Genomic DNA, 19,892 nt, shown 5'->3' on the forward strand with positions numbered 1-19,892 from the left:
GTACATCTATAGCCGACTTTACGTTACTATTAATTTCACAGGATTGGCAATTTTACAAGCATTCCTTGCATGAATACAGCAGTCTGTTCCGTCGAATACCTTCTTTCTTAGACTTGAATATGTTCTACGTGCAGGATGTGCATGAATTTCTTTTCTTTTTTTCTATAATAATGTACATGTTATCTACTGCCTCACTGTTTTTTCTTAAAAAAACTCTGATAAGGTATTCGAGGAAGACGTGGACATCATAAAGAGTAGGGTACCACACCTCCCTCGCATCAGATCTTTGACCGGACCGTTAACGTTTCTCTTTCATTTGAGCGGCATGACTTTGGAGCTGGTGTTGCAAGCCTCCTCACACGATTCAGCAATCTTAGACACCTCAGCCTGCATTTACCCTACTTTCTCAGCCTGGTGAGCACGACCTTGAACCCGTCCCAATCCTACATATATAACTACTTAATTTTTCAGTAGATTCCTTTCTACAATCTGTTGCACTAAACTTACATGTATCTGCATTGCAGCATTATGATCTGGGTGCAGGAATAGGTCAGTTGTGCGATCACCCAGACCATTGGACATTCAGCAACAATGAGATTTCCACGGCTCACCTGGAGGAAGTAGAGCTTACTGGATTGACAGGGACTGACTGCGAACTCTGGTTCATGAACACCGTGTTGGCAAGTGCGCGAGGACTTCATAGAGTGGATATAGGTTTTAATCCAAAGTGTTGGCAACATGAGTGCAGGATGGATGTGTTTGAGCGCATGCTACTTGATGAAGGCATGCGGGCCTCCCACCGTGGCACGCATACCATTACCTTTCATAAGTGATTCATATACTAAGGTTACTGCCGCCGTTTTGATATAAAAGTTGTCAAATTTGACTAAACTTTTTGTTGCTCAAAATCTTTGCCACAACTTGGCAATACTAATAGAATCTTGCTACACTTTTATTATTTATGCACTGCCAATCCTCAAACTTGGCTCGGGGTGTCATCCCGATCCCTAAATTTCCAAAATGTACATTCAGATCCTCAATCTTGCTAATCATATAATGTGAGGTCCAAATTATTATTTTTAAAATATAAAGTGGAAATGTTTAACTTATGTGGAGTTTACATGTGGTCCAAATTTTATTTTTATAGTTTTCTTCTCAACTCTTATATTTCTAATTTTTTTTCAAAAAAAAATCTTTCAAAAGTATACACATGTGCCTTTCAACAATTTAAAATAGTTAATGAACTCTTTCTATGATCTAATTCAACATTTTATAAAACCTAGTTCAACATTTTATATGAAAATGTTGAAAACAACATACTAAAATGTTGAAGTAGTTGATCTCAATTGTTGACTTTTAAAGCATAATAAAAACATGTTCATATTGGATCTCATTATGTTGGATTAATTCTTAACAACACACTAGAAAAGATTTGCACCGATCTTAAACATTAGAAGATACGTAAATTGTGTTTTCCTGGCCTACGGTGTTCGGGCGATCATCTGCCACGCGCGGTTCGAAATTCAAATAGAATGGGCCATGGGGCTTGTGCGCTGGACGCTCTGCTGGGCTGACGCCAGGTCGTGAAGGCCCGCTCGGCCAGTTACGGGCTTAGAGTTTAAAAAAAAGAAAAAAAATTATGGGCTTACGGCCTCCTCGTTCACGGTCCACCACGGTCGTCCGGTTCGGCTGCCTTTGTGCGGCAGCAGCCCGTGCCATGCCGCCCAAACGTGAGCCGTCGGCGCAGCGAACACCTGGTGCGGTCTCGCGTCGCGCTCGCTCGCCGCAGGGTGTCCGCCACCGCGCCATCACCGCCGGCGGCGACGGCGACGGACCCCTTCCTGCTGAGCCGCACGTGCGGCTGCAGAGCCTCAGCACCACGCGCTCTCGCCTCAGCACGCGCGGCGCGGCCGCCGCGCCAACCGCGCGCCGTCCAGCGTAACTCCGACGAGCCGCCCGGACCTGGAAGCGCAGAGGGCGCGGACACCGGGATCAACACATGAACAGAGGCTGGAGCGCTGGCTGCCCGCCGGCGGACAGCTGGCACGTCCCGCAACCGACCTGCGCTTGCAATTCCACCAGAGAGAGGCAGAGAGCCCGTCGCCTTGATTGAAAAGTTGAAATGCCCCCGCCTCCTCGTCGGCGCCCAAACCAAACGTAACCGCCTGGCAACGAACACCTTCCCCTGCTCGCGGCTCGCCCCCCTCTTCCACCCCTTGCCTCCTTCCCCTCGCGACAGCACTGGCAAACCCCCCACTCCCTCGCCGCCGTCCGACTCCGGCCGCACCGCCACCACCAGGCGATCGACCAGCGCCGGCGATGGAGCAGTTCCCCGACAGGGCGCACGTGCGGCTGCGGAGCGCGGCACACGGGACGTACCTCTACGCCGACGAGGGCGGGATGGGCGTCTCCCTCAGCCCGCAGCGCGGCTCGCTGAACACGGTCTGGGCGGTGCACCGGGCGGAGCGCAGCAGCAACAGCTACGTCCTCCTCCACAGCGCCGCCTACGGCCGCTACCTCGCGCTCTCCCAGCAGCACTTCGGCCACGCACGCCGTCGAGCCGTACTGCAGTGCCGCTACTACAACAACATTGCCCAGAAGGACATCATGTGGGTGGCTATCAGGATGACGGATTGGGCCAACGACCAGCTCTTCATCACCAATCGCCGTTTCGGTGACTTGCGGATGCGCTGGGTGGTGGAGGCCGTCCCCTCGAGGGGGTTGGCGCCGCTCTTTCCTGACCCTGCCCCAACTCCGGTGAGCTCGCTGTTGAAACTTGTTGCGTTTATTTGAGCGGAGAGGGGTTCTTGGATTCGATCGTGATTTTGGTTGATTTGCAAGATTTACTCAAGCATTATGATTTTCGCTCCTTGCCAACGAAGCTGTTAGTTACTGAATTCTTTCAATTATGTTATGTCGATGATTGGGATTCTTGCCCCCAAAAGGTTCTAATTCATGTACTGGAATGGATTCGCTCCTAGATTCTTGCTAATATTGCCAGGTTATCTGATTCATGGAGTCGATTAGATTCTTGCTCCAAGTAGTTCATGCACTCGAAAAGTTCTATGTCATGTTCTGATTGTCTAGATAGGTCTGATCTGAACTTTTTTTTTCTCACTGTGAAACATATTCAGATTACTTCATTCAGTTTTTTGATGAAATTAGTTCATTCATTACCAGTTTGTCTGCTTGTTTTGGTTCCGTATCACTAGTGCTCTGTTCCATTGCAGCAGAATCCCATGCTGTTGCGACGTATGATCTTGTACATGAAAGGGGATGAATATGGGAATATTGACTATGAGAGCACGAACCTCTTAGTCTTTGAGGGCTACTCGGTGTTCCGCCTCAGGGACGAGTTGGCATCCCTTTTGGAGGAGGAGCACTCTGTCAGAATTACTATGTGCGTGTGGGCAGGCTCCCACGGGCGACTGACCCCTCTGGTCGTCGACCTACCTCGCAATAACCAAACTATGGAGGTTGTTGTTTTTGAGAGCTGGTCCGGAGGTGAGAATACAGTGTGCCATTGCTCATATGCTTGCAGTCACAGCATTTCTTTAGTTTTGAACTTCTTGTGAGAGTTTAAAGAACCTGTCGCTGCTAGTAATATATTCAGTAGGCCATAGTTTTATGCTTATGTAGTTTTTTTCTTGGGTTTCTAGTTCTTATTCTAGTCATTTAAAAGGCAATATGAAACAAGATATGGATAAGGAGAGGTAGATGTATATAAATAGTTGAGTTTATCATTTGTTGTAGTTATAGTGGATTTGTCTTTCTTGCAGATGCGAGAGATGCTCTGAATTTTGAAGTTATTACTGGATTCATCTATTACTGTATACAACAACAACAACAACAACAACATAGCCTTTTTTTCCCAAGCAAGTTGGGGTAGGCTAGAGATGAAATCCGAAAGAAATAAGTTCAAGATTCAGGCACATTGATAGCTAGTCTCCAAGCGCTCCTATCCAAAGCTATCTCTTTAGAAATATTCCAATCCTTAAGGTCTCTCTTAACCGACTCATCCCACGTCAGTTTAGGTCTACCTCTACCCCTCTTTACATTATCGACCCGCTCAAGAACCCCATTATGCACCGGCGCCTCAGGAGGCCTTCGTTGGACTCATCTATTATTGTATCAGTTTAGAAAATTCAGATGTGACAATACTTTCGATTGCTTTTAGGATTTACATTTTTGCACTTGTGAACCTACATGATGATCTTATATCTTGTTACTGAATATCAAATTTTGAACTGTTGCAACACCAATGCATGGTGCCTACTTCCTAACTGGACCACTGTTTTTCCAATGCAGCTGCCCAAGGGTTACAATACCCAAATGTCGATGCCCCGTAGAGGAATAGCAGACTAGCTGAGCCAAGACTTCTGACTTCAAAACCAGAGTTGAGAATCAAAACTATTGATTGCTTCAGATAACAATGAGAGATTGGCTGTACTTCTTTTATTTTGATAGCTGATTAGCTTCAGAAAACTCAGCATCCTGTTTTTGGTACTAGCAGGGTGGGTGCGTTCTGCTGAAGACAAAGGTTTTTTGAATTGGCGTTTTAGTTTCAGAACTTGAATTTGCTAGAAGCATTATGTGAAAACAATGAGATGTGGTTGTACTTCTTCTGAAATTTCATCGGGTCCTGTTTTTGGTCGTAGGTCTGATGAACTCTGCTAACCGGATACTGTTTCGATTGGCCTACGAGTTTCAGAATTTGAAATTTGATGAAAGCATTATGTGAAATAATGCATGAGAGATTTTGTACAGTAACAGTGATTGTAGATTACTAACTCATGAAATGTTAAAGTCAATGTTTTCTGAACTAGGTTTTGAGTCACCAACTGAAACTCGCACTGTACCCATAATTTTATCGGCTCTTCTCTCTTGATTATTGTATGGAAAGTAATGGAATTCTGAAAATAGTCTAGTACACCGTACATTTTTTAAAAAGCTACCGTACAAATTTTAGAGTTGTAATTGTCTTTTATTTAGAGAATGGAGAACTACAACCGTTGATATTAGGCAACCCTCTGATAACCTTCTCCTTGCTTGTATAGTACAAGAAAAGCAAAAAAAAAATATATATTGAGTGCTTACGAAGTCGTTATCACCAATTTCTTTTAACCGAAAAACCTGAAGGGACTGGTGGGCCCAGTGCCCCAGTCCCAAACTAGCTCTGTCCCTGCCCATCCCAGAACCCCAAACTCTAATCTCTTCTGAGTTGGCGAAGACGAGGTCGGGCGGCAATCATAGCACATATTGCAGGTACTCAGAATCAGAATAAGACATTAGTGCATAGCTATGTAATAAACATACAAAGTTGCTCGACTCTTTGTTGTAAAAGTTCTTTTTGAAGTTTTACTCCACCACACGTTTTACAAGTAGTTCATGCAGGTATTAGTAGTTACCTAAGACATGTAAGGATATGTGTGTCACGGTAGGAAGTCCACATTCCTCCACGAAGTAGCATTCGCTCAATTGTATTCATCTTGCCCTGATGTTGCCAGCAATCTGGGTTGAAACTTATAGCCACTTTACGAACGCTTTTGGTGCTTCTGAGAACGGCTTTGATGCACCAAAGTTCACAGTCAGTTATTCCTGTAAATCCCGTAAACTCTAGTTCCTGTAGGTGAGCCATGGAAATCTCATTGGATTCCCAATGATTTGTGTGGTCGCATAAGAGATCTACTCCTTCATGTAGATTGTAGCCCTGCGGTATAGATTTATGTAGGTTTAGTGCAACAGATTGCAGAGAGAACATCATCATCTTCTAAATGGTAATTAAATAGGAGTGGTGGATTTAGGATAATAAGTACTGATACTCACCAGGCTGAGGAAGAAGGGTAAATGTAGGCTGAGGTGTCTAAGATTGCGGAATCGTGTGAGGAGGCTTGCCAAGCTAGCTCCAAAGTCATGCCGCTCAAACAAATTAGAAACATTAACGGTCAAAGATGTGATGTGAGGGAGCTGTGGTACCCTACTTTTTATAATGTCCACGTCCTCCTCGGATACCTGAAGAGTGAAAAAAGAGAGAGAGGCAACGAGGCAGAAGAATACTTAATGAAACATTGTAAAAACAAGAAGGATAAGAAATTTGTGAAAATCCAGCACGTACAACCAATGCAAATCTAAGAAAGAAAACATGGGAGATAGACAAATATTTGAAGGAGTGGACTGTTGCATTGAGGACTTACCTCTTGATCAAAAAGAGTCACGTCAAGGCTAGTGAGTGAGCTACATTGCTTGAGGATGAGCATGCTAGCATCGTTTTCAGCCTCGCGATGACTGGTGAAGCAAGAACTATGTGACCACATACAGATCTTCAGGCTTCGCACGCATGGAAAGTCACCATCGATCTCAAACCACCTAGGCGGGTATGCTAGTTGTTGAAAGGAGATTGCAATTTCTTCCAGCCTCGGAGCTGAGATCCTGAGCGCCACGTGGGAGCACTTGGATATATATATATGCAAGACCCTTAGCCTAGGAGTCCGAAGCTTCAGCGACATCAGCACTCCGACGTCCTCCATCCACAGCTCCGAGAGCACGTCGGCTTCGATCCGCATTTCTTGATAGAAAACAGGATGGTAAATCCTCCTCATGCGCAGCTTTTGCAAGCGCGGGCAGCTCGCCGACGACACGAGGCGGCCGAGGAGGTCAGCGCCGCCGGCTGCTACCCAGATCCTTTCAAGCGAAAGATCCATCAGTGACGCGAATGCCATGGCGGCGGTGGGGAGCCGGAGCTGTGCTCCGCCTAACGCCAGACGCATGGTCTCCAGCCTCACAGGGCTAGGGAGCTCGTCGTCAAGAACCACCTCCTCGGCGCCATCACGATCCGTCAGAAAATTAGTCAGCACCAGCGGGAGGCGCAGGTCCAGGTCGAACGACTTCACCCCGTGCCGGAACGCGGAGCCGATCCACCCTCGCGCGGCGCGGACGGACGCCGGCATCAGCTGTTCCAGGATGCGCTCCGTCACGGGGTCCCGGAGGCACGGGACCCCCCACTCCGCGGCGTCGTCGGCGAACGACGGCGGCAGTTCCACCGGGTGGTGCTCGGAGCCCGCGGCGTACGCGATCGACAGGCTCTCGATGGCGCAGCCGGATCGGGCGCGCCGGGCGAGGGCGGCGTCGACGGAGGCGGCGTACCGCTCCAAGGCGGCGGCGCTGCTGGCTGCCGCCCCGGACCCCGGCGGCCGGGAGGCGAAGCGGAGCGCGGGGGCGCGCGCCCAGAGGCCGCGCCACCGCCGCGAGAGCGCGCCCGTTCGCGCCGCGTCCCTCGCGTCGCCCACCAACCCGAGCACGTGGAGGAGCACGTCGTCGTCGAGGCCGCTGATCAGGTCGGCGTCGCCGGTCGGCGGGGTCGTCACTCGTCACCCTCGGGCGTTTGGCGGCGCGCGCATCCTCCGCCGCCGTGGAATCCATGCTGCGCCTGCGCGGTCAAGGTGACCGGGTAGGGGAGGGCTCGTCTCCGTAGATGCCGGGAACTAGTGGTTGCGTAGCGCGTAACGGCAGCGAGCCCTTATCGTGGGCGCGGCGGCCGTGTCCGCGTCTGAATCGAACGTGGTAGCTCAGGCTGGCTGGGTGTCCGACACGCATCCAGGCCCTGACAATGGCCCCACCTGTCAGCGAAGGTGGCCCTGCGATATGTACAGGACCAGGACCGCTGATTACAACTTCGCAATTCATCTCTTCAGAGATCAAAACTGTCTGACTGCCTTGCCCATGCCCATCTCACTGATGAACTCGACACTCGCCTCCTTGCATCACTACGCCCTGAGCCTTTCACTTCAGGGGTGCTTACAAGCTGCTCAGACCCGAGGGGACCCACCATCTCGATGCAATGGCTATTTGGCACGTCCGTCTCCCCACCAAACTTAAGTTCTTTGCCTAGGTCCTGTGCCATGGGTGTCTCAACACCAGGGGCTATCTCTACCGTCGCTCCATCCGGCCTCTGTCAGAATCTTTCTGCGAGATGTGTCCCACTTCTTTAGAAACAGATTGGCACATCTTTGTTTCATGCCTTTGGCTACAAACGTCTGGAATAAACTGGCCCTCGACGTTCAAGGATGCAACCTTCGCTCCCCCTGGCTGATTGGTTTGGGCACCAGCCTCCCAGAAGTTCTTCGGGTGGACGTCGTTCTCATCGTTCTTTGGCAGCTCTGGAAAGCCCGGAACGCCAAGATCTTCGACCACGTCGACTCCTGCCCCCGTGACGTCCTCCGCCGAACTCTTCAAGATCTTTATCTTTAGGCGTGCCGATACTCAAATAACAAACCTGAGCTGCTCGTTTGGAAGAATTGGTTAACAGATCATCTTTAGACTCCCCCCTCTCTTTTTCCCTTTGCTGGGACTTCTCTGTACTCTCAACCCAATATGCTGGGTCCACTCTGTACTTTGCGCTGTGCTTGCGCCTCGATCAATGAAAAGTAGGTGGCGGACCCCCCCCCCCCCCCCCCCCCCAAGTTGCTCGAAAAAAATTTGTCGTTTCAGATAAAATGATGAGAATCGTCTGTCATCTTCTGTTCAAACAGTTTCAGTTATCCCAGAAACTCTGGTGGTAGGTTTGATGCATTATTCTGACAGGAAGCAACTTGGTTTGGACACAATTCTGGCACCTGACTCAAAAAAAATTTTCACGACATAAGCCATCTGGGCAACTAATTCGATTTTTGTTCTTACATAGCTGCATCCACATCACCGTGATCTCTTAACAATCTTTGGCCTGTCATAAACAACAATTGAGGAGCAGGCACGAAAAGTAGTACGTATACCTGATAAGGAGGAGGCATAGAACATGAATCGAAAAATCTGATGAGCAGCACAGCGTTTGTTGGAACTGAACTGTGGAACTCGGCTCCCGCGGCAGACGCTCGGTTGCAGGCCCCCACCCCCCCCCCCCCCCCCCCCCCCCAATCTACTCTTCGACGCCCTCCCCGACGAGTCTGTGGATCACTGGGCGGCGTCCCCGTACCTGGGTGCCGGAGCGCTGGTCCCACATGACAGAGGCTCGAGCGCGGCTGCCAGCCCGGCGGACACCTGGCACGTTCCGCAAGGACCGCAACCGACTTGCGATTCGACCGGAGCCCGTCGCCTTCCTCGAAAAGTTGAAATACCCCCGCCTCCTCGTCGGCGCCCAAACCAAACGTAACCGCCTGGCAACGAACACCTTCCCCTGCTCGCGGCTCGCCCCCCTCTTCCACCCCTTGCCCTCTTCCCCTCGCGACAGCACCGGCAAACCCCCACTCCCTCGCCACCGTTCGCCGTCCGCCGTCCTCCGTCCGCCCCCGGCCGCAGCACCACACCACCAGGCGACCAGCGCTGACCGGCGATGGACTTGTTCCCCGACCGGGCGCACGTGCGGCTGCGGAGCGCCGCGCACGGGACGTACCTCTACGCCGACGAGGATGGGGTGGGCGTCTCCTTCAGGCCGCGCCGCGCCTCGCTGAACACGGTCTGGGCGGTGCACCGGATCGAGCGCAGCGGGAACAGCTACCTCCTCCTCCACAGCGCCGCCTACGGCCGTTACCTCGCCGCCTCGCCGGAGTACATCAGCTACGCAGGACACGGAGTCGTCCAGTGCTCCTACTTCAACGACGTAGACCAGCAGGACATTCTCTGGAAGGCCATTCGGTACTGCGACGAGGGTGACGACTTACTCCTCAGCAACCCTAGGTACGGCAGCTGGCCGATACTTTGGGCGGTCGAGGCCGTCCCCGCGAGGGTGGGACCGCCGCTTCTTCCACCCCCGACACCGGTGAGCTCACCGTTCCCCATCCTTGCACCATCTCGCTTTTGATTTCGGCCGAGCAGAGTTGTTGGAATCTGCCGAACTTTTTAATTCATCTGCATGAACTACTGAAACCTGATGATTCGATTCTCCTGGGCGCATTTGTTCCATTCTTGTCAGATGTTTTCCCTCTGTTACTGAAACTTTAGTTAGTGGATTCTGCGTGTTGTTTTACTTCATGCCTGATGATTGCAGCAATTCCGCTCAAAAGTTCCATTTCTGTGTATTTGGTTCTTACATCTGAATCTGATTTACTTTAGGCAGCAGTTCTCGGAATTCTTTCTCATAAAGTTTGTTTGGGCAATTTGAGCTATTTGACATAGTGTCGAATCTTGGTCATTTCTTGATAAATCATAACTAGAATAGTTTATCTAGGTGTTCATATTTGTTCATTCAGTTACCAATGCTATGTTCCAATGCAGCAGGCTCCTCCAGCAGTTTTGCGGCGGCTGATCTTGTTCATGGAGGGTGATGACTACATGAACATCAATTTCCAAGGCACCAGAGTTCTGTTCTTTGAGGGCCGGTCTGTATCCCAACTCAGGGACGAGTTGGCGGAGGGTCTCGATGAATGGCACCCGATCAGAATTACAATGTGTATCTGGGCAGGCTCCCATGGGCGGCTGACCCCTCTGGTCACCGACCTGCCTTTCAATAACCAGACCATGGAAATCGTCGTATTTGAGAGTTGGTCTCCAGGTCAGAATTAGATTGTTATCAGTTGATCATACCGATTAGAGTAGGTACTAGGTACTCTAATCTGAATACTGTGACATTGCTTACATGCTCTCCATACTCCTGCAGTTTTGAAGAATTTTCTGTGAGAGATCAGTAAACGTAATACTGCTAGTAGTTCAGTAGTTCCTAGTAGTATACTTGTAGTATTGTTCTTGGGTTTGGGGTTCATATTTTTGTCATGTGTGTGGTGGTGATAGCAAACAAGTTATAGATAATCAGAGGCAGATGGGTAGAAATAATTTCATGGTTGTTGTAGTTATAGTGGATTTTGTAATCTCTCACATATGCTAGATATGCTCTGAAAATGTGGAGATAGTACTGCGAGAGTTTAGACAATTCAGTTGTGACAATACTTTTTATTCACTGTCCATAAATTCTAAGTTTCCACTTGTCATCCTATTTGAGGATTCTTACTTCTCAATGTCATCTTTTGAACTGTTGCAACACCAAAAATATGTTTAGTCCCTAACCGTGTCACTGTTTTTCCTTGTTCCCTCGTGAATTCAGCTGCTCGGGAGTTTGTGTACCCAGATGTTGATGCGTAGAGGAAAATGACAGCAAGACTTCTGACAACAACATCCCAGTTCATCATTTCAGAAATCATATGTACCAGTACCGGTGTGCCACTGTTTCAGATACAATGAAAAGAGAATTGTCTGCCCGCCATTAGTTCAGATAGCATCAAAAAACTCAGGAACTCCTGTTTTTGTTAGTAAGTTTGGTGCTTGTGCTGATCAGAAGAAGTTTGAATTGTTCTTTTGATTTCAGAACTTACAAATTTGTGAAAGCATTATGTGGAAATAGTGCTGCAATGATTTTGCACAGTAAACCTTAGTTGTAGTTACCACCATTCTGTTTGGTGATACATATTGGTGTTTACTCTGCACCTTGCCCCTGACCAGTGTCAATGTTTACTGTACCGTGTGCCCAATATCAGAGTTCATCTTTTCAGAAATCAGAAGTATATTACTGATTTGGCTACAATGATATGAGAATCGACAATACTTCTTTTCTTCTGGTAGCTTCAGGAGACCCGGCAAGTCCTGTTTCTGCGTGTAGGTTTGATGTGCTGTGCTGACCTGATGCGGTCTGAATTGCCTATGAGTTTCAGAACTTGAAAAGAAATCTGAAAGCATTATGTAGAAATAATGCTTGAGAGATTGTGCACAGTAGCAATGATTGTAGTAACCATCTCGATTGGGTACGGTCATAATCGAAAAATGCATTAGTGCATACACAAACAAAACTTACTTGGCATTTTATTTTGGGAACATATCAGGTGCAAACCAATTTTTTCGTGCAAACTAAGAAAACTTCAATTTGGGCCATTGGTTCAACATCCAAGGGGATGGGCTCAGGGGGGGGAGGGGGGATTTGCAAAAGTGTGATTACCTAATCCAAGAGCGGGTTCACATTGTAAAATTACTCAATCCCCCATGCCTCTTGGATGTCGATCCGATGGCCCAGATTGAAGTTCCCATAGTTTGCACGGTGATGTTGGTTTGCACCTGATATGTTCTCTTTTATTTTAAACAAAGGTTTTTGAAGTATCATTACACCTCACATGTCACAAGTTATATATGCAGGTATCGATTACCTAAGACATGTAAGCATATGTGTGTCACGGTGGCAAGTCCACATTCCTTCATCAAGTAGCATACGCTCAAATGCATCCATATTCCCCTGATGTTGCCAACAGTATGGGTTGAAACTTATACCCACTTTAAAGAGTCCTTTGGCGCTTGCCAGCATGGTTTTCATGAACCAGACCTCACAGTCAGTTCCTGTCAATCCTGTGAGCTCTACTTCCTGCAAGTAAGCCATGGAAATCTCATTGGATTTCCAATGGTATCGGTGATGGCACAAGAGATCTAGTCCTGCATATAGATTATAGCCCTGCAGGACAGATATTTATACATATATGTAGGTTTAGAGAAACAGAAAGGAAGTACTTCAATAGGATATTTAGGATAAGCAGGTGCTCACCAGTTCGTAGAAGAAGGGCAAATGTAAGCTGAGCCGTCTAAGATTGCTGAATCGTGTGAGGAGGCTTGCCACGCTAGCACCATAGCCATGCCGCTTAAACGAAAGAGAAACATTAACGGTCAAAGATGTGATATGAGGAAGGTATGGTACCCTTCTCTTTATCATGTCGACGTCCTTCTTGGAAGCCTAGAGGCGGAAAAGGGAGCAATGAGGTTATAGATAATTGAACATTTGTGCAGAAAGGATGACAAATTTATGCAAATCCAGCACGTAGAACAAATGCAAGTCTAAGAAAGGAAACACAGGAGATACAAGCACAAATATTTGAAGACTTGAACTGTTGCATATCATGTGAAGAATGGTAGTAAAACTAACAATTCAGTGAAACTATTAATCAAGTTAAAGCCATCTGATTTAGACGTACTAGAAAACTAAGCAACTCATCTTTTTTTTAACTTCGCCAAGGAAAAAAACTTATCTAACACACAAATGATGCTAAATGTAATATCAATATAATGGGAAGTAAAATACAGTTGTATTGCCCGCCATTCCTCGTACTTTTCTTTTACTGAAGCCAGCCATTGATAGGGTGTTTTGTTTCAGCTATTCAAGTAATGGCACAGGGAGACGTACCTTTCGACCGTGAAGGAACACCTGAAGGCATGTGAGTGAGCTACAATGCTTGAGCAGCAACATGTTAGTATCATTCTCAGCAGCCTCGAGATCGCCAGAAAGATGAGAGCGATGCGACCACAGGCGGATCTTCAGGCTTCGCACGGCCGGCAAGTCACCATCGACCTCAAGCCACCTAGGTGGGCATGCTAGTTGGAATACTATTGCAAGTTCTTCCAGCCTCAGAGCTGAGATCCTGAGCTCCTCGTGGGAGCACTTGTAAATGTGCAGAACCCTTAGCCTAGGAGTTCTAAGCTTCAGCGACATCAGCACTCTGACGTCTTCCATCCACAACTCCGAGAGCACGTCGGCTTCGACCAGCATCTCTTCATAGCAGAAAGCAGGATGGTAAATCCTCCTCATGCGCAGCTTTCGCAAGCGCGGGCAGCTCGCCGACGACACGAGGCGGCCGAGGAGGTCAGCGCCGCCGGCTGCTACCCAGATCCTTTCAAGCGAAAGATCCGTCAGCGACGCGAATGCCATGGCGGCGGGGAGCCGGAGCTGTGCGCCGCCTAACGCCAGACGCATTGTCTCCAGACTGGCAGGGCTAGGGAGCTCGTCGTCAAGAACCACCTCCTCGGCGCCGCCACGATCCGTTAGGAAATTCGGCAGCACCAGCGGGAGGCGCAGGTCCAGGTCGAACGACTTCACCCCGTGCCGGAACGCGTAGCCGATCCACCCCCGCGCGGCGCGGACGGACGCCGGCATCAGCTGTTCCAGGACGCGCTCCGTCACGGTGTCCCGGGGCCACGGGATCACCCACTCCGCGGCGTCGGCGAACGACGGCGGCGGCGGCAGTTCCACTTCCACCGGGTAGTGCTCGGAGTCCGCGGCGTAGGCGATCGACAGGCGCTCGATGGCGCAGCCGGATCGGGCGCGCCGGGCGAGGGCGGCGTCGACGGAGGCGGCGTACCGCTCCAAGGCGGCGGCGCTGCTGGCTGCCGCCCCGGACCCCGCCCGGGAGGCGAAGCGGAGCGCGGGGGCGCGCGTCCAGAGACCGAGCCACCGCCGCGAGAGCGCGCCCGTGCGCGCCGCGTCCCTCGCGTCGCCCACCCGCCCGAGCACGCGGAGGAGCACGTCGTCGTCGAGGCCGCTGATCAGGTCGGCGTCGCCGGCCGGCGGGGTCATCACCCTCGCTCGCTTCGCGGCACGCGCGTCCTCCCCCGCCGTGGAATCCATGCTGCGCCTGCGTGGGCGCGGCGGCCGGGTAGAGGAGCAGGTTCGTCTCTCCGTAGATGCCGGGAACTATTGGTTGCGTAGCGTAACGGCGAGCCCTTATCGTGGGCGCGGCGGCCGTGTCCGCGTCTGAATCGAACGTGGTAACCGGCTCAGGCTGGCTGGGTGTCCGACACGCATCCAGGTCCTGACAATGGCCTCACCTGTCAGCGAAGGGGCCCTGCTATATCGCAGACTCGCAGCAGCTACCACCGAGAAATCACACGCTTGCTCGCCGCTTGCGATTTTTTATTTTGTCACTGCTAGACCTGGTCTTCTGACAGCAGCTTCGCCACTCATCTCTACAGAAACCAAACAAAAGGATCACTGCTTCCGGTTGGATAGGCAGATACAAAAAAAATCCTGCCATGTATCTGTGAGTGGCGAACGTGACTAGACCAGTTTGTAATTCTGTCTTGAAGTTTCCTCTCCTGTACCCTCTATGTCCTAATTCCCTCTCATGTAACTCTCTTCCTGGGATGCCAGGAACCTTTTTTATCTATGAACGTTCCAAATTAATGGTAGGTGGGGATCCCCCGATATTACTCGAAAAAAAAGAATTCAGAATTGGGTGTCGCCTTTCGTGCAGAACTTCAGATAGTCTCAGAAAGCTCAGCAACTATCTGTTTCTGCTAGTTAGGTATCGGCCTTGTTTGGTTTGGGATGGAAAAAATTTCGCGAAAACTTTTTGGACATTTGACCACTAATTTAGAGTATTAAATAAGTCTAATTACAAAACCACCTGCAGGACTCCTGGTAAATTCGTGAGAACAATCTAACGAGGCCTTTGACCGCATGATCAGAGGATGGTTACTGTAGCATCACTGTAGAAAATCATGGATTAATTACCGTCACTAAATTCGTCGCGAAAAGTTACACCCATCCTTGAAAAGGTTTTGCAAATAAACTTCACTAGAAAGGCGCGCGGCCTCGCCGCGCAGTGCCTTTTATCATAGTACTAGTAGTTAGCATAGACTTTATCGTATGCATATTTTTTTAAAGCAGTCTAGATAAGACAATTTCGAGACTCTATTATTTTTGCATAGGTGTCATAATTTATATCCCATTATTATGAATGTATTATTTAAGTAAGATATTATTTTTAGTGTCAAAATGGTATTTTTTTGCTATATTTATTATGGAAAAAGAAGGGGGTAAAACTATTTATTTTGGAGGGAGGAGTATAGGTAGACAGAAGTTTGATGTAATTGCAAAATGAGAAGAACTAATAGCTTTCGATATATAAATTTTGGATATTAGCACGATACTATCCATGTTGAGAATGCTGATGTGCTTAGCACACAAATGCCACTATGCTTAGACTCGATTGCACTACATAGCAAATGAACTCTAGCCAGGAAATTTTATGGGTTTAGATATTTTTTGTATTGCTCGTTCTTTGCTATTCATACCCGGGGGCGCTTGATATATGTGAACCACCTATCATAATACGCAATTAAAAAGGCAAGATGACTGCCTATTGGATCCAGTGGGGCCTATAGGAAAAAAATTGTCTCTTGTGCGTCAGTTGTCCCTTTAACTGTGCTTGCATTAGACTGTTGACTGAAATCATCTTTGAATTTAGGTAACTGAAGTATAACAACTCAGTGGCACTCACTCCACTTGTCAGAGAAGAACTGAAATCTGAACTGGAAGCATATTTTCCTTTTCACATACTCAAATTAATTGTAAAACAAGCGCAAACCTAGGTAAATCAACAACTTAGTCATAGATGCACCAATGAAGCTGATTTTTTTTACCACAGATCAAGCATCACATGAATATACTATCATAAATACACCAATGAATAGCCTATTATAAATGCAGTTACATGAGCGTCACATGAATAGCCTATTGAATATCAACCGAACTACAAATCTAAAAACAAACACAGAGGGTCAAGTGAGGAAAGAGTCAAAGCAGCTAGATAATTGAATTACTGAATATGTGTATTAACTCAATAGTTGATACAAATATGTTGAGTGATCTTTACAGTTTACACTACTCGATAAGGATAACCCAATGAAGGTTTGATTGTTGCGGAGAGCTTGGAGAAATTCAGTGCAGCCCTCTAGGTTGAAAGTTTGTTAACAAATTTATTATCAGATATGACAATGAGGTGTCTTGTTTGCGATGCAATGTAGTGAAGCAGTTTAGGAAAAATAGTTCATGGGTTGGCCTGCTCATTTCAGGAACATAAATATTACCTTCAATGTCATAGATCTATGTCACAAATGCTCTGCAATGAGAGCAAAATCCTTTCAATTTCAAAGGTTATCGAAAGGAAATAAAGTAAAACATAAGTCTATTGATAAAATCAGGAGCGATGTTTTCCTGCGAAACCAGGAAAGATGACCCATTCTATTTGATAATGGTAATCAGCTGCTAACAAAAAATGAAAAGATATATAACTGCAAAAACCCAGCAATAATTCAAAGAGCTATCTCAATTCCACACAAGCAATTCTTTAGAAACTTTGACAGTAGCTACGGTTCACAAAATCAATGCACTATGAGCTTCAGATTTACCTCATCACCATTGATTATCTATGGTCAGAACTAACTACTAAGCTATGGAGGTGCAAGCTCCTATCCAACAAATTGAGCCACAAAATTCACAACCAAGAAACCACCCGCAGATCCATCAGCACTCACCTTGGTGGGACTACTGACTGTATTGTAGCCTGGCCGTGTATTCTCCTCTTTGCCACCAACCATCTCATCCTGGAGACAATGGTGCCTGCCCAAAACCACCGTCGCAGCAGCCTGGCTGGTCTCGGCCATCGCCATCCGTTTGAGGCGCTGGCTCTTCCTCAAGGGTACCATCAGTTCAATCTGCATATCCCTAAGTGCGGCTTGGTGAAGTGTACCCTTATGTGGTGATCTCATCCTGCGGAACTCGTGCTAGGAGAGGAGTAGACCATGGCGCCATTCACGGGAAGCAAGCAGCGGAGGCGCTTCATATCCTAAAAAAAATAACTTAGTCATAGATGCACCAATGAAGATAATTTTTTTTTTGACCACAAATCAAGCATCACATGAATAGTCTATCATAAAATTTTCATGGTAATTGAAGCAAGATAACTGCACATATGTGGAGTAAAGATATGAATTTCACACTAAAAAGCATAGTCAAACATTTACATCAAAAACTTTCTATTAAAACATGTCATAGTACGTGATTATTGCATAGATCTACATATGTGAAGCTCAACAAAACTGGATTTGTTATTTTTGGATTTATCTACGGATTACTACTCATTTATCAATTTTCAGCCGATTTTGAGAATTTAAAAAAAAATCACCACTTAAGACAAAGACTCTGAACATCTAAGGAATTAACCTGCAGCACATTAGCACTATGCAGCACTATTTATCTGACTCTAGATCTTTGCATTGGGAACCCTGAAGAACTTCCCTAATCATTTTTCTTCCTTCCCTCTCTTCTTCCTTACAACCGAGCAGCGGAACGGGCTCGGCAGAGCCGATTTCGGGCAGCTGACGGCCGCACTGGCGGCGAGGGGCAAAGATGGGCTTAGGCCGGGATAGCATGCTCCCGTGGAGAGGCGAATCGAGGGCGGAGAGGGCCCGTAGCCCCGCATCCGCGAGCAATGGTGGCCTGGAGCCGTGCCGCTCGGTGGCGAGCAGGCTGCGATGTCGTCAATCCGGCCGGGGAAGGCCACGACGGCGGCGGCTGGCCGGTCGTTGAGCTGCGCCGGGCCCGCGCTGTCCCCAGCCACGGCTCGGTGGGAGGCGGGCCCTAGTCCGCTGGCCACGCGAGCTTCCTTCCCCAACTGCAGCGGCGCAGCACGGCCGCGACAGTAGCATGGCCGCGCAACGGCGGCGACGACGGCGAGAGGGAGGCGGGAGGGCCGAGGGGGGGCGCCCCTCCCGCACTGGGGCCAGCGCGCGCCGGGAGGATTAGGGAGGTGCGGGAGTGGCTGCGATCGGGTTGGCGAGGATTTGCGATAGTTCGGATCGAAGACAAAGCGGGTGAGAGATCCGCACCAAACCACATTAGACGGACCAGATTGCATGACCGATCCATCCGACGGTTAACGAGTGACGTGGCACGATGGTTTGCCCGCTTTTGATGCAAGAATCGTATATGGAGATTTAGTACTCCATGCGGACATTCGTCTTTTTGTGTAATTTTGATGTGACTGGTAACCAAACAAGGCCATCGATGCGTTCTTTGATAGGGAATGACGGCTTGTTTACGTCTGTCAGTTGATGAACTCATATTCTTCTGGTGCTGAAACAGCTATCTGAAAACAATTTCTGAACGACTTGGCAGAGTCTTTCAGTTTCGTACATGTACATGATCTGTTGCCATGAGCCGTGACCGGGGCAGCTTGCCGGTGGGCGACGTGTTCCCTGAAGAGTGAAGACTAGCGCTACGGGCGGACACATGGTTGGCGCGGTTCGAAATTCGAATAGACTGGGCCACAGCCTGCCGTGTGTGTGTGTGTGTGTCTCGGAGAGCTCATTCTCTGTTGGGCTGACGCCAGGTCCTCGAGGCCTGCCTGCTGGAGATGGCCGGCCACCTGTCACGGTCCTCCTCTACGACGAATTTGTTTTTTTTTGGGTCTATAACTGACAAGTTTGTTTCTAAAGCCAAAACTGACAAGTTCGTTCTGGAACTTCTTCTGTACTACTACTGTAATACTATGCAATAAAATCGACGCAATCTCAGGCAGGTTTGTTAATTAAAGGGAAAATGAACCGGAAGGACGTCGATGTTTATCACTTATTTGGATCTCGAGCCATATCTTAAAATAAATATTAGGATACTCATACTAGGATCCGATCGAGCCAAAACAATACAGATCCAATCTAGTATCTTGATTTTCATTGTAGTATCTTAAATTTCATTGTATCATGATCCTACGTGAAAGGCTCCATACGATCACATAAAACTTTCTAGTATCATGATCTTATTACGATTCTACTGTACCACATAATAACTGATATAAATGAATTCTTAAGTGATTTAGTTGATAAAATATTATTTTACTAAGTTGCATTGAAAATAGTGTCAATACTTACATAAATTTGCAAAAAGTAAATTAAATCAAACAAAACTGATATTAATATTATGTGCTTCAAGATGTGCAAGCCTAGCCTTAGCAGGAGCTTGGCACTTTGGACCAATTAAAATCAAACAAGAACATCGCATTTCTTTGGCGACGCTGTGAACACCAGAGAGGAAGATGCTAATCCGAGCGTTTCAAACTTTGGCGACGCTGGCACTACATTGCATTTCTTTCATCCCACAAATTGCCTTTTAGCTTAAGAATTGGTTTTTAATGTTGGTTTTGACGTCTTATTTTGTGTCGAGATAGTGTATAGCGGTGCAATACTACTAGGTGTAATAAAGATGGATTTATTCCTCCTTTATGAGGATGAGGATGCCTATATTTTTTTTCATTATCTAAGAAAATATGATGGTGTTGTTTTTAATTCTTTCTCAGCTTTGCTTTCTGTTTTTATCTTCG

General features: G+C 47.9%; 1 protein-coding gene across 1 annotated transcript; it reads left to right on the top strand.

Annotated features, from left to right (window-relative positions):
* Positions 1-2,319: 2,319 nt before the first annotated feature.
* On the top strand, positions 2,320-4,349 carry LOC120701799. Its single transcript, XM_039985613.1, has 3 exons — positions 2,320-2,757; positions 3,213-3,504; positions 4,309-4,349. Exons 1-3 carry the CDS (start codon positions 2,320-2,322, stop codon positions 4,347-4,349), a joined length of 771 nt encoding a protein of 256 aa, XP_039841547.1.
* Positions 4,350-19,892: the final 15,543 nt, after the last annotated feature.

The sequence above is a fragment of the Panicum virgatum genome, chromosome 4K, assembly GCF_016808335.1.
Source record: "Panicum virgatum strain AP13 chromosome 4K, P.virgatum_v5, whole genome shotgun sequence".
Lineage (NCBI taxonomy): Eukaryota > Viridiplantae > Streptophyta > Magnoliopsida > Poales > Poaceae > Panicum > Panicum virgatum.